This window comes from Vulpes vulpes, chromosome 7 (genome assembly GCF_048418805.1).
Source record: "Vulpes vulpes isolate BD-2025 chromosome 7, VulVul3, whole genome shotgun sequence".
NCBI lineage: Eukaryota > Metazoa > Chordata > Mammalia > Carnivora > Canidae > Vulpes > Vulpes vulpes.
In genome coordinates this window covers 78,829,966-78,843,939 of record NC_132786.1, presented here as the reverse complement: position 1 = coordinate 78,843,939, position 13,974 = coordinate 78,829,966, and the positions used below count along the sequence as shown (strand labels likewise).

The 13,974-nt window shown below is 38.4% G+C and overlaps 1 protein-coding gene across 1 annotated transcript in view; it reads left to right on the top strand.

Annotated features, from left to right (window-relative positions):
• ABCB1 (ATP binding cassette subfamily B member 1) overlaps window positions 1-13,974 on the top strand; it is a 97,667-nt gene that overhangs the window by 70,264 nt on the left and 13,429 nt on the right. Inside the window, exons 21-23 of the mRNA XM_026018666.2 lie at window positions 5,752-5,955; window positions 10,759-10,859; window positions 12,125-12,265. Coding sequence (XP_025874451.2) covers window positions 5,752-5,955; window positions 10,759-10,859; window positions 12,125-12,265 — 446 coding nt within the window. The remainder of the gene's footprint in view (window positions 1-5,751; window positions 5,956-10,758; window positions 10,860-12,124; window positions 12,266-13,974) is intronic.

Genomic DNA, 13,974 nt, shown 5'->3' with positions numbered 1-13,974 from the left:
TCCCTTGAACCTTACTAATCTTTATCTTTTAGTCTTTCTCTAAGGTAGCTCTATATTAAAGTTTCTTCTATTTAATAAATTAATAAATGGGGCTTCTGTAAGAATAAATTAGGTGATCAATATGAAAGCACACAGAGTTTTAAAATTATAAGTCTTAGGAATTGTTTTCATATAGATTTCTTTACTCAAAGCAAACAAATCAACAAAAATTGAGGTTTGATTGAGTCGTATGGCACCTAGCAGAGCCAAATATACATTCCTTGTAATACCTTTGAACTTCTCAAAACAGACAACAACCCTGGCCTTATATGTCTACATGGTATGTCAGATTGTCATTAAGTGCTGTGGGAAATAAGTGGTAGCAGGATGTATAGATAGGGGCTTTCTAGTTATCAGATAAGGAAGGCCTCAAAGATATGGTGGTTACACAAGAGGCCTGAGTGAGGGAAAGGTACTAACCCTGTAGATGTGTGGAGAGGAGTGTTCTAAACAGAAAGATCGGCAAGTGCTAAGGCCCTGAGGCAGAAGCATTTCCATAACTGTTCCCAAAACAGTAAAGAGGATAGTAGGGTGGGAGTAAAGTAAGTGAAAGGAAGAGTCATAAGAATTGAGATCAGTATTATATCTGGAAATAGACAGGAAACCATTGCAGGGTTTCGAATACAGGAGTGATGTGATCTGAAATTTTTTAAGGCTGCTGTAGGACTAGGCTGAAGGAGGCAAGGGTGGAGGCAGGGTCTCTTTTGCCATAAATCAGGGGAGGGATGATAATGTTTTAGACTGGAAGACCTTCATACTGAAGGTGACAAAAAGTAATCAGATCCAGGACATAGTCTGAAGATCTAGCCAACAGAATCTGTTGGTTATACATGGGGTAGAAGATAATGGGGATTTAGAATGTCTCCACAATTTTTGACCTGCATCACTTAAGAAATGGAGTCACTTTTTAATGAAACTGGGAGCCTGTTGAAAGAACAGATTTGAGGGAGAATTGAGAGTTCTATTTGGAGCATGGTAAGTTTGAGATGCCTAGTGAGACGTCCAAGTGGAGATGTCAAGAAGGCAGAGAGATGTGTAAGTCTGGGGTTGAACACAGAAGTTTGGTCTGGAAATAGACACTTGGAGATTTTTCAGTGCATGGGTGGCCTAGAAACTATGAGACTGAGTGAGAGAGCTAAAGAAGTGTATGTAGGTAGAGAGCATAGCAAGTCCTGGGCCCTGAGGTCAGGGCTATGAGGATGGACTCATAGAGAAAACTGAGAGGGAGTCCTAGACACAACATGGAAAAAGCATTTTAAGGAGGAGCAGTCTAGGATATCAAACATATCCTAGCAAGTCCTGGGACATAGCAAGTCCTGGGCCCTGAGGTCAGGGCTATGAGGATGGACCCATAAAGAAAACTGAGAGGGAGTACTAGACACAACATGGAAAAAGCATTTTAAGGAGGAGCAGTCTAGGATATCAAACACGCCAATGAGCTTACAAGATGACTGAACATTTTATGGCACAGAGGTGCTTATGGTGCTGACAAGAACTGTTTCCAGGGAGTGGTAGGAACAAACCTGTTGGGAGTGGAATCATGAGGAAGGAGAAAAGAGAGCTAACACAATTGGACAAATCATTAAAGGACTTTCTGCAGGACGCCTGGGTGGCTCAGCAGTTGGACGGCTGCCTTCCACCCAGGTGGTGATCCGGGGATTGAGCCTCACATCGGGCTCCCCACAGGGAGCCTGCTTTTCCTTCTGTCTGTGTCTCTGCCTCTCTCTCTATGTCTCTCATGAATAAATAAACAAAATCTTATAAAAATGAATAAATAAAATAATAATAATAAATTGTATTGAGAATCAGCCAGTGAGCTTGGGGTCAATCCAATATTGCTCCCTCCCTTCAGAAGCCATTCTTGGGGACCATAATCAGTGTGGAAAAATTGTGTACTTAAATTTCTGGAATCCAGTTTTTCCTAGTTGAACTTTGCTGCCATAACTTTAGTAGGCCTTTCACGGAGACCTGGTCGTGTGCGCTGATATGCTTGCGTAGATACACTCGGCCGATAGCCCATTTGGTGTGGAGGCCACATCCTAGAGGAAACTCAGTCCTGGGTGCCAGAACCATGAGCAGGAGTAGTGTGAGCATCATGCGCAGGTAGTTCTTCTCCCCTCCTCTGAGGTCCCTCTGGGGTTGTGGTCTGCCCTTAGCCCCCTTCCTTTCCTGTATCTGTCACATGGGTGGTCAGCCCTCTCCCTCTACTGTTGCTTGTGAGGTCCTCGGCCACTCGCAGGAACTCCAGCAGTCCCTGGTTGCCTGCTGGTGTTGACCAGGTGCTTTTCACTTGCTTCTTCAAACCTGCACTCGCATGGCCCTCCTAGCACAGGCACCTGCGCACCGTGTGTGAGCCATCAAGTCAGAACTGCTTTCCAGAACTTCGAACAACAGCTAATAGAGAAGGACCAAGCCAGAGCAAGCAAGTAGGGCTGTGAGTGTCATCACAAATTGAAAAGCCCAATATAGCTGTTACCACAAATCAGCAGAGACAGTGTAGTTGTATCCACTTTATACTACCAGCTGACCTGTTTATGATGGGGTGTATGTATGAGATGTGTAAATATGTATACATACACATATATACATTCATGTACATATATACACTCATATATACATGTATATACCCTTCCATCTGTCTATTTCATGGTGGGAAGTAGTGAAACTAATTTTTTATATCTAAAAATATCCAAAGTAAGCAGTACTGTCAAAAATCATTCCACCCAAGGCAGGGCTAACTCAAGTTTGTGTGTATATAGTTAGTGATAATGTTTGTCTAGGTTTAATGGTCTTTATATTTAACTTCATTGTCAATGAAACATGTTCTCAGATGTATTTTTAAGTAAGCAACATAATTCTGCTAGAAATAAATCAGGAGAAAATATATCTCAATATTTTACCTGGGAAATGGTGAGCTTTTAAGTTTTATTTTGGTATTAGGACTAGAATTCTGCAGGGAAAAAAAAGCAAATGAGAGCCGCAGAGAGATCAAAAGCCACCGTGTAGTTAAAAAATGTTTTTCCGAGGAGAAGGTGGTTGAGGAAAAGATGATGTTATAAATGTTTCTAATTTCAGAAAGAAGTTCAAGAAATAGGCTTTTTTTTTTCAGTATCACAAATGTTTTAAATTAGATTTCAAGCAATATGGTTATGTTTGGAGGAGGAAATAAATAGCAGAGCAGGGAGTAACAAGGCAGAATGGGCAGAAAAATGAGTAGAAGAGGAAGTGAGATATAATTACTTGAATGTGTGGTAGGGTGGAGAGGTAATGAGGGGTCTTGGTGGATTTCAAGTGTTAGCCTATTTTTGTCTGACCCTGTTTCACGCTTGGGCTGTGATTTTTGGATTGTTATCTTCTCTCAGCTGTACTTTTAAAAAATATTTTATTTATTTATTTATTCATGAGAGACACACAGAGAGAGGCAGAGACATAGGCAGAGGGAAAAGCAGGCTCGCTGCAAGGAGCCCAATGTGGGACTCAATCCCAGATCCCGGGATCAAGACCTGAGCTAAAGGCAGATGTTCAACCACTGAGCCGCCCAGGTTCCCCTCAGCTCTACTTTTTTGAAATGAAAATTACCATGCTACTATTAATCTTTGCTGTCCCATTGACTGTGATCCTCAGAACTTTAGACTCATATTCCGCATGAGGAATAGATGTGGAACCGTGAGTGTTAGTCTTTGGGATAAAGAACAGTAATGTTCTAGAGTGGTTCACCTGCTGTGAGCTTGAGGGATGTTCTGAGGCTTCTCTCAGTCAGTTGCTGTGGGAAATGAGTTCTGGGTAGGACTTGTAGATTCTGAGAACAGGAGCAATCTACATCATCCCCATGCCACAGACTCTTTCTGGCTTGTAACCTTTGACTTTCAGATTGAAAATGTTCAATACAAAGAGCTGGCATTGAAATCCACTTGATTCTTTGGCTTAAGTCAAATTTGGTTAAGCATCCCCCTCTGATAGAAATCCAATGGCTGCATCTTATTTGATGCAAATGCTCCATTTTCATGCTGTATGGTACAAATCCTGGTATAGAATTTAATGTACAGAGGCTCCATTCCAAAAGAAATGCTCCATTTTCATGCTGTATGGTACAAATCCTGGTATAGAATTTAATGTACAGAGGCTCCTGGTAGTTGCAATACCCTTGTCCCCTAATTACCGGCCTAGTGTTTATATCACATAGGTGTTGAATGATTGCAGAGGGTTGACACTGGAGTGATGGGGAAGGGGGAATATAAAGAATTCCATCCTAAAATTTAGGGCTGAGAGAAGTTTTGGTTATTAATCAACATATTTTCTCATTTTGAGGGTTGGGAGAAATTTGTCCAAAGTCACAGAGGAGATAGTGACCATTCTGGACTCTACTCCATCATAATCTTTACCTGAGTCTGGCTCCATGCATGCAGAGAGAACTTTGTGAGTAGAAAAAACATGGGCCGTTTCCAGATCTGGGGATCAGAGCAAGAATTTGGAATGGATTGAGGGCTTGGGTGTTTCTAAGATAGAGAAGTACAATGTGGAGTAGTAGACTGAATTGACTATATAGTTTGACTTTTGGCTTTAGAACTGGAAGTCACTGCATGCTACTGAAAGTCATGCTTCGGGCCCCCTCCAGCATTCAGACTAAAGGCTCTGATGCCCGCTTAATATCCTAACTTAAATTCCATAACTTTCAGCTCTGTGTAGTTTTTCCACATCAAATGAAGGTTAAATTAAACACAATAAACATCTCAAATAGGCCAAGATATATTTGGATATTCTTAATGACAAATATTAGGTTCAACTTATGAGTAGCTATGCATCTAATATAGGAAATTGCCAACATTTCCTGTGTCACTGTTGGACTATTTTATCTTTTATTAATTTGAATAGATTGCTTTAGTGATCATAGTTTCATTGATTAATGAAAATCTTCTCTGTATTAAAAATTAAAAGAGATCCTTCCACCTTTTCCCATGTGATAGATAAATGACAAAGACCTGACTGGATAACAGGCACATGGAGGGTTAATCAAATTAAAACAGCCCACCAAGCAAGCCTAAAAAACCCCTAAACTTAGAAACTCTGATGACAACCCTTTCAGGTCCCCTCCCTTTTCCAGAGCTTTGTGCCATCACCTTGTTTTACTGCCTTAAAAAAAAAAAAGAAGAAGAAGAAGGAGAAGGAGAAGAGGAAGTGGAAGAGGAGGAGGAGGAGGAGGAGGAAGAGGAAGAGGAAGAAGAAGAAGAAGAAGAAGAAGAAGAAAAAGAAGAAGAATGATAATAATAATAATAATAATAATAATAATAATAATAATAATAATAGAGGTGTGACTAGGTGGCTCATTTGGTTAAGCATTTGACTCTTGATCTCAGCTCAGGTCTTGTTCTCAGGGTTGTGAGTTCAAGCCCTGCATTGAGCTCCACACTGGGCATGGATTTTAAAAAAAATTGAAGAGATACAAATATGTAATTTAGATCTGAATTATTGATCTTCTACTTTCAGTATTTACTCTGAAGTCTTCAGTATTTACTTTCAAGATTTACTCTGAAATCTTCATTTTAGAAACCAAATAAACTTATTAGTAAACCTTGTATTTTTATTTTGTAACTGAGAAGATAATTAATAGAATTTCATGAAGCTGAATTGTCATCATCCTGAAGAAAATCTAGGCATAGATTTTTAAAGAGAATATGAAAGCATTTCTGTAATTCTTTTTTTTTTTTCTTGTAGGCTATAGGTTCCAGGCTTGCTGTCATTACCCAGAATATAGCAAATCTTGGGACAGGCATTATTATATCCTTAATCTATGGCTGGCAATTAACACTTTTACTCTTAGCAATTGTACCCATCATTGCAATAGCGGGAGTTGTTGAAATGAAAATGTTGTCTGGACAAGCACTGAAAGATAAGAAAGAACTAGAAGGAGCTGGGAAGGTGAGTCAACCAAATATCACTGCTGATCTAATAGAGCAAAATATTCTAATCAGTGTTGTTCTGTTACTCACTACTATTACTATGCTTGGAGAACGGTGTTATAACTATTCCTCAAAGCAGTCTCACTTGACACTTGTTCAGCAGATTGGAAATGGAAGAAAAGGAGCAAAACAAATACTGAGGCTACAGGCCAATGACTAATTTTATTAGGCTTTTCTAGTTTCAAACCATTGTCTTTACACTCTTCCTCTACATCCTCTACCCCCCATCCCTGCAAGCAGGCTGAAATCCATTCCTTTACTGAGGAGGGTTGTCCCATTTAATTACATATGATGTTATGATTAAGGGGATTAAAATATAGAAAAGTCCTAAAGGTATTTATTCTATAGGGGTTAAATCATTAGCACTCTTTCTTTTTTTATCATGCCTCCTGCTAGCATCTTAATTCTATTTAACTTTATCCTACTACTGCTATTGCTGCTGCTACCACTACTTTTTTTTTCTTTCTTCTCCTTCTCTTCTTGCATACTTGTCTATTTGTTGTTGTAGTTGTTTTTTAAACAAATGCTTGTATGGCATTTACTGTGTTTCCTGGGTAAAGCTTTACTTCCTCATTGTAACCTTGAAGGTAGGCTCTGTCATTAACTCTTTTTCCAGCTGAAGATGGGTAATGACCCCCGTGCTTTAGACTGATAAGCCTCAGAGTGGAGATCCAAAGCTGTGCCTCTGTGAAGACCCAGGGAAGTCTGCTAATGGCCAAACAAATCTGATATCACATAATTTTTGTCAATACAGAAATAGAAATTGTCAGAGTATGAGTGACCCCCAAAACTGAGTAGGAATACATTGATTAGTGGACCCTTCAAGGTTCCCAAGAGTCAGGGCACGGACCTAGGAAGCCCCTATCAGGGAACCTGTTCTGTGACCAGTCACTTCATTTAATATTGTACTGTCTTGTTTTTTTCTTTTCCCACCTCTGGTGTTGGCTTTTCATATGAGAATATAGAAAAATATAGGACAACATGTATAAAAAGAAAATGTAGTATCATCATTTCCTGAGGTGTTCAAAATGTACCAGAAAGGAGCCTTAGGTCATTTATTGGAAGAAAGTGATCAAGTTATAAGATATAGTTATAAGGTAATTCATTGCACACCATAGGTTATCACCTTTGAAGTGGTGCATCAGATTTAAGACTCTTGGAGTTGTATCACATGGGGCAAAGGAAAGGGTGCCGATGCACGTGGTTATGTGTGAATGTGGCAGGTTCACTGAGCAAATGGTGTAGGTGAAATAAATGCTCTGATTCAGTGGTGGTTCACGAGACAGGCTAATGCAGGTAGGGAAAGTGGAGGTTGCAGCATCATCCAGTCCATGTAATTTTGAAAATCAACTCCCAAAGCTCATCATTCCCAGGTTACCATTTATTGAGTATTTATTATATGCCAGCATCACAGAGGAGCTCTGTATGCATTTTCTCATTTGATATTCTTAATAACTCTTTTGGATTATGCCTGTTAGATGACAAAACCTGAGGTTCAGAGAAGTCAGCTGCCCAAATCACACAGCAATAATCTAACTGATCTCCCTACTTCCACTCCTTCCTTTCTTGTCCACCTGCTTTCTATATTCCTCTCACAGAAGCCACACTGATCTCTTACAAACACAAATAAGATCATGCTAACCAGTTACCAACTTAAAACCCTCCAGTGGCTTCTGATCACACTTGGAATAAGATCAACTTTTTACCCTGGTTTATAAGATTCTTCATGACCCAGCCTCCCTAACAACTTCTGTGAACTCATCTTTCTCTACTTTCTCCCATGCCTACCCCTCTCTGGCTTCATGGGCTTCCTTTTTCAGTTCCTGGAACATTCCATGTTGGCTCCCTCTGATTTTTCATGGCTGGTTCCTTTACATTATTCAGATCTCAGCATTAATATTTCTTCAGAGAGGCTTTTCTTAAAACTTGAAATAATTTGTGACACTTCTCAGCACTTGAAGTTTCTTTACTATTTCTTTGTTTATTGATTCATGGTCTGTCTTCCCTACTAAGACATAAGCTTCATGGGGACAGGACTATGTCTGTGGATTTGCCTTTAAAGGGACAGAGCAGGCCCAGGATCCCAGAGCAGGATTGTGTGCTGTCAGCCTGCTCATGGCCCCTACCTTGCTTGTGCTCCGTAGATTTCTGTCACATTATTATTGACTAATGAACATCTTAATAAAATAGATGATTTTTCCCTTTCAGAAAAAAAGCCATAAGCAAACATCAGTTTATTTGGGGATAAAAAGAGAGGCACCAGGAGGGATTTTTTTCTTTCTAGAAAAAAATATATATGTTGCTTTCTTCAAAATTATTTAATTCATGATGGCTACTGAAGGAAACTCAATGCTATTTACTCTTTCCACATTAGAAATTCTCTTTCCTTGGAGTTTCTAGGTGACTCAGTCCGTTCAGCATCTGAGTCTTGGTTTGGGCTCAGGTGGTGATCTCATGGGTCATATGATCTATGGCTCATGAGATGGAGCCACAAGTTGGGCTCTGTGCTGGGCAGGGAGTCAGATTGAGATTCTCTCTCTCCCTCTCCTTCTGCCCCTCCTCCTGCTCTCTCTCTCTCCCTGAAATAAGTAATAAATCTTATTTAAAGAAGTTCTCTCTGCTCATAGTGGTTACTGAGTCTCTATTTAAAACTCTTGGAGAACATGAAGCTTTGAGGATACAGAGTACTAATTAAGCCTTTTCCTAATTGCTTCTTTGTGAAGCAAGATAAAGATGATTGCGAAGTGATTACTGTATTGTTTTACTCACTACATGAGGTCTGTGACTCATAAACTCACTTGTAGTGGGCTGTTGACACTCTCTATGAAGTGACCACATTTATAGACCAGTCAGAAACAAAACACACTTCTCTTAGAAAATGGTGCACAGAAAATCTTTCCTAGAAACCACATTGAAATTTACAGTAAAATCTGTTTTTAGCAGACATTGTTATAATTTGTTGAATTTCCTTACTAAAGCAAAAAAACCTTTCTGTTGGGAGCATTATCATTGAAAATATTTCTAACACGGGTCTGAACAAGGATTGTGTGGGGGTTTGATTGGAGGTGAATTTGTTCTTCTAACTTTTTGTTTTCAGTACTTTTAGGATTTTCTAAAATGAATGTATATTATTTTCATAGTGTGTACAGATTTTTATGAAATATTTTAACATGAATCTGGATGTTTTTCTATCTTTGTCAGTAGTTTAGGGTAAATATAGTTTGATATTCTTGGCCTTATTGGGTCGGAGTGTAATATTTTTAACTTTACTTTTTAAATAAGTTTTTGTTTTTAAGTATATATAATATTGTTTTTCTTTTTTTTTTTTTTTTTGGTTTTTCTTCTAATAGCTCTTTGTATTACTCTTTAAAACTGACTTATGTTGTATCAAATATTTGCTTTTCCCTTTGAGGTTAGGTAATTTGTATAGGATTTAGTAAGGAATAAGTGAGGTTTCATGTTTATGATTTTTTAAGTTGTAAATCATTTAGCTCAGATTTTGATCTCAGTGTTATGAAATAGAGCCCCATGTCATGCTCCACATTGGGTGTGGAGTCTGCTTGAGATTCTCTCCTTCCCTCTACCCCTCTTTCCGTTCTTAAAAAAAAAAAAAAATCAGCTCTGACCAGTGTACAGGCCAGAGAAAGGAAGAAAATCTTCATAGAAGTATGATTCCTCTTAGTTATTGATTTATAATTTATAATTTATAATTTAGTCCCATGGCTGATACAGGCTGACATCTCATTTTGTACACTGGAATTTTTCATGTTTTCCAGAATCTTTTACCCAGAATCCAAAAGGATGTATTTGTACTAATCACAAAGACTTGTTGGAAATTGCATTCAGTTAAAAAATAACTGAGTGACAAAAACTTTCTGGAAAATACATTGATAATATGTGCCAGGTTCCTTAAAGAGTAGTTTATTCCCTTTGACCTAGTAATTTCACTTTTAAGACCTTCTCTTAAGAAAATAATTTACTTTCGACAGAAGTTTATGTGTAAGGATGTCTATCATAGTATTATTATTTTTAATAGGAAGAGAATGGAAAACCTTGTTCAACAATAAAGGAGTGCTTTACTGGCTAAGATATGTGGCCTGTTAAATAGCTCATTATTTAATGTGTATTTAATGACCTTGGAAAATGCTCTTGATATTTGTTAAGGTAAAAAATACTGATGTAAAAGCCAAATAGAGACTTTGGTCCCAATTTTCTTAAGTACATATATGCTTAGAAAAAAAAAAAACAATTTGTAAGCTAATATATAAAATATATATGTAGTTTTCTATTAGTTTTTTTTATCTTCTAAGTATTTCCCAAATATTCCTCAGTTGTCAAGAATGATAATTATAGAGAGAAAAACATAAACATCACATTTAAAATACATATAAAATAACTATAAACCTAAAATGCCATAGAAAAAAGATCACTGCGATGTAGATGTAAAATACTGAGCTCTCAGGTGAATTTTAGCCCTGTTTAAAAAAAAAAAAAAAAAGGCCCTGTAAAGCTATGCAGCTTTAGCTAACTATCCTGTCTTTTTAAGATTTAGCTTCTCTCTCTATAAAGAGGAAATTGAATTAGCCAATCTTCCTTCCAGATCTAAAATTTGATTTAATAAATTAGTCTCCTTATTCATGGTGAAGAAGCTCATAGGTCATAATGAGTAATATATAATAATAAAATTAACTTTATTAATCTCTTTATGGACTTCATACTAATTACCACTATTCACTTTGTGCCTGGGGGCTCGTTGTTACAGATTGCTACAGAAGCCATCGAAAACTTCCGGACTGTTGTTTCTTTGACTCGGGAGCAGAAGTTTGAATACATGTATGCACAGAGTTTGCAAGTACCATACAGGTAATAACCACTGAAGAGTGGGAGGGGATTATGAGGAGGCTTATCCATCACCAGATTCATTGTCAGAAAGGTTACTTTGGCCAAAAGATGGGGAACAAGCAGAGAAGCTATTAGAAGGGAACCAACCATGAAGCACTTGTAATTATCCAGGAGAGAAATCACAAGACCCTGACCTCTCCAAGGTAGAACCTGTAAGAGCAGTAACTGATGGGAAGCAGAGGGGAGAGGTTAGATAGAGAACGACTCTCTAATGCCAAGCTTGGGTAATGACCCTATTACTTGCTCTCAGTGGGGATGAGTTCTCTATGGAATATGAAATCAGATGTATCTGTGGGACCTGGGTGAGGAGGTGGTACTTCTTGAGGATGACTTTCCTTCCTCTCTTGAGGTTTTCTAGTGGAGAACTTTTGTATTTCCTTTAATGAACGTATCCAGTGAGGGTTCTAAAAAGTAAGCCCAACCTCTTTTTTTTTTTTTTTTTAAGCCCAACCTCTTTGAATCTCAGTTTCTTATATGGTGAAAGGAGACAGCTGGATTTAATTGATGGATTTACAAACTGTTTTTTTAAAATAATAGTAGAGCCTTTTTTTCTGAAGATGTTTTCATTTGAAATACAATATATGAAACAGAAACAGAGTTGACATGGTTGGAGCAGAGGTGGGAGGCCCAGTGCCTACTCACCAGCCTGATCCCTCTACATCACCCAGTTAATGTGGCTCAGAAAACCCACCAATGTTACGCCTTGTGAAGCCTTCTCTAAATCCCCCAGAGAGTTCAGGGCTTCCTCCTTTCTTTCCCTAACATGGTATTCATAGTGTTCCTTCATTGCATAATTATAGTCAACTTGACTGCTGGGTCCCCAAGGGCAAGAACACGACTGATTCTTCTGCATCATGCACCATGGTCCTTGCAGCTTGTAGATGTTGGGTGAATGTGTGTTGAATGAATGTTTACTCAAGAGTGCATATATTTTGTATGCCCAAAAGTGGGGAGAAAGGGAAGGCACTTGTATTTATATTAACCCCTAACAGGCTCTTCATGTTTTCCTCAGCTTATTTTAAGTTGCCCTAACACTTGGAGGTGTGGCTAATCCTCCATTAGGCAGTGTCCTAAATTTTCACAAGTAGAAAAATGCAGACCAAACTTATATTTTTGGAAACTGAACTCATGATTGCCCACCATGCCCCCCTGCTGATTTAGCACAGGTTATGTTTTAAGAACTGAGAAATCAAAGTCAAGTAAGTTTTGTAATGTCTTCTTTTCAGAAACTCTTTGAGGAAAGCACACATCTTCGGGGTCTCATTTTCTATCACCCAGGCAATGATGTATTTTTCCTATGCTGGCTGTTTCCGGTTTGGTGCCTACTTGGTGGCAAATAAGTTCATGAACTTTCAGGATGTTCTTTTGTGAGTATTGGGTACATCATAAATATTGGATGTTCTCTTGTAAATGTTGGCTGTCGAACTCTAGAAATAAAACTGAGGTAAACATCTTCATGCCTGGATAGAAAACCTTACTGTAAGGTTCATAATTCTGGTTATTCCAAAGGTGGAATTTTTCCTGAGTCTCTGTGTAGTATCACTGAAGTAACCCCATTTCTTCTGGGGAATCAATGACTGGCCTCCTCCCCAGTGCTGATTCATACATTTGACCTTTCTGAATCTGTGGCTCAGTGGTGGTAGTGATTCAGTAAGGGGTTTCCAGGAGGTCTTGGCATTTGGGAAGAAACCTAACCCTGCACCAAGTGCCTGGCTCCTTTTATTTTTATTTTAATTTTATTTTTTAAAGATTTTATTTATTTATTCATGAGAGACACAGAGAGAAAGAGAGGCAGAGACACAGGCAGAGGGAGAAGCAGGCTCCATGCAGGGAGCACAACGTGGGACTCAATCCCGGGTCTCCAGGATCACGCCCTGGGCTGAAGGCAACGCTAAACCACTGAGCCACCCAGGCTGCCCGCCTGGCTCCTTTTAAAGAAGTCTCTGAACAGGGCAGCTAAAGGGCAGGTGTGCGACACTGAGTTTTGCAAGCCTTGGGAGATTCTAGGATAAATTTGCTTTCCTTGATACACAAAAAGAGCGATTAGAAGGTAAGAGCTGAAGAAATTCAGAAATGATAAAGGAAAAGCTAGATTAGGAGGATTTCTGCTCCATTGCTATGAACGCAAAAAATTATACTTCAGTCAGGGAAAGACAGACCTGAACTTAATTTTACTTCTGAAGTACTTAAATAAGCAGTTGGGTAGTGAAAAGTATGTATAATCTTTCTGAGAATCTAGATTTGGTGGTGAGTGAGAGTCTTCCCTTTGATAGCATACCATGATTAGTGATAGTAAAGTTTTACATTTAAATCAGAATCATTTAAGCCTGGTTAATATAAGGTGTTAGTGTAATATTTCTGTTCTATCTAGACATTCCCTTGTGTATGCATTATAGTTTGCTCAGGATGACCTCAACAGAGGATTTAAAATTTCCACTTAATATCTCTGACAAATGAAAAAAAAAAAATATCTCTGACAAATGATACACAGGAGCTATTTTTGACTTGAGCCAAAAGATCAAAACCAGGCATCACTGGCATTGGGGTTTTGATTAGATAATTATTTGATATATTGCTTTACTTCAAGATAAGGCATTGAATTGATTAAAATTGCTGCTATGTGGGCATTTAGACTGGGAAAATCAATCTTCCACATAAAGAAAAGGAGATACCTTTCTGAAAGTAGTCCATTTTTAAAAGATCTCACAGGAACGAATGATGGCTAGCCTGAGATGAACCATTTGTATAATTTATTTAGAGTCCAAAGGAGAGGATGTGATGGGCTCATAGTATTCTTCTGGGAAGGTTCCCAAATATTATCATATTCCAGGCCCACTGTTTAACAAGGCATGTTGAAATAGCCAACTTATGGAAACAGCTCAAATGTCCATTGACTGATGCATGGATAAAGAAGGTGTGGCATATGTGGAATATTACTCAGCCATAAAAAAGAATGAAATCTTGCCATTTGCAATGACATGGAAGGAGACAGAATAATGCTAGGTGAAAAAAAATTAGAGAAAGACAATTGCCATATGATTTCACTCATCTGTAGAATTTAAGAAATAAAACATGA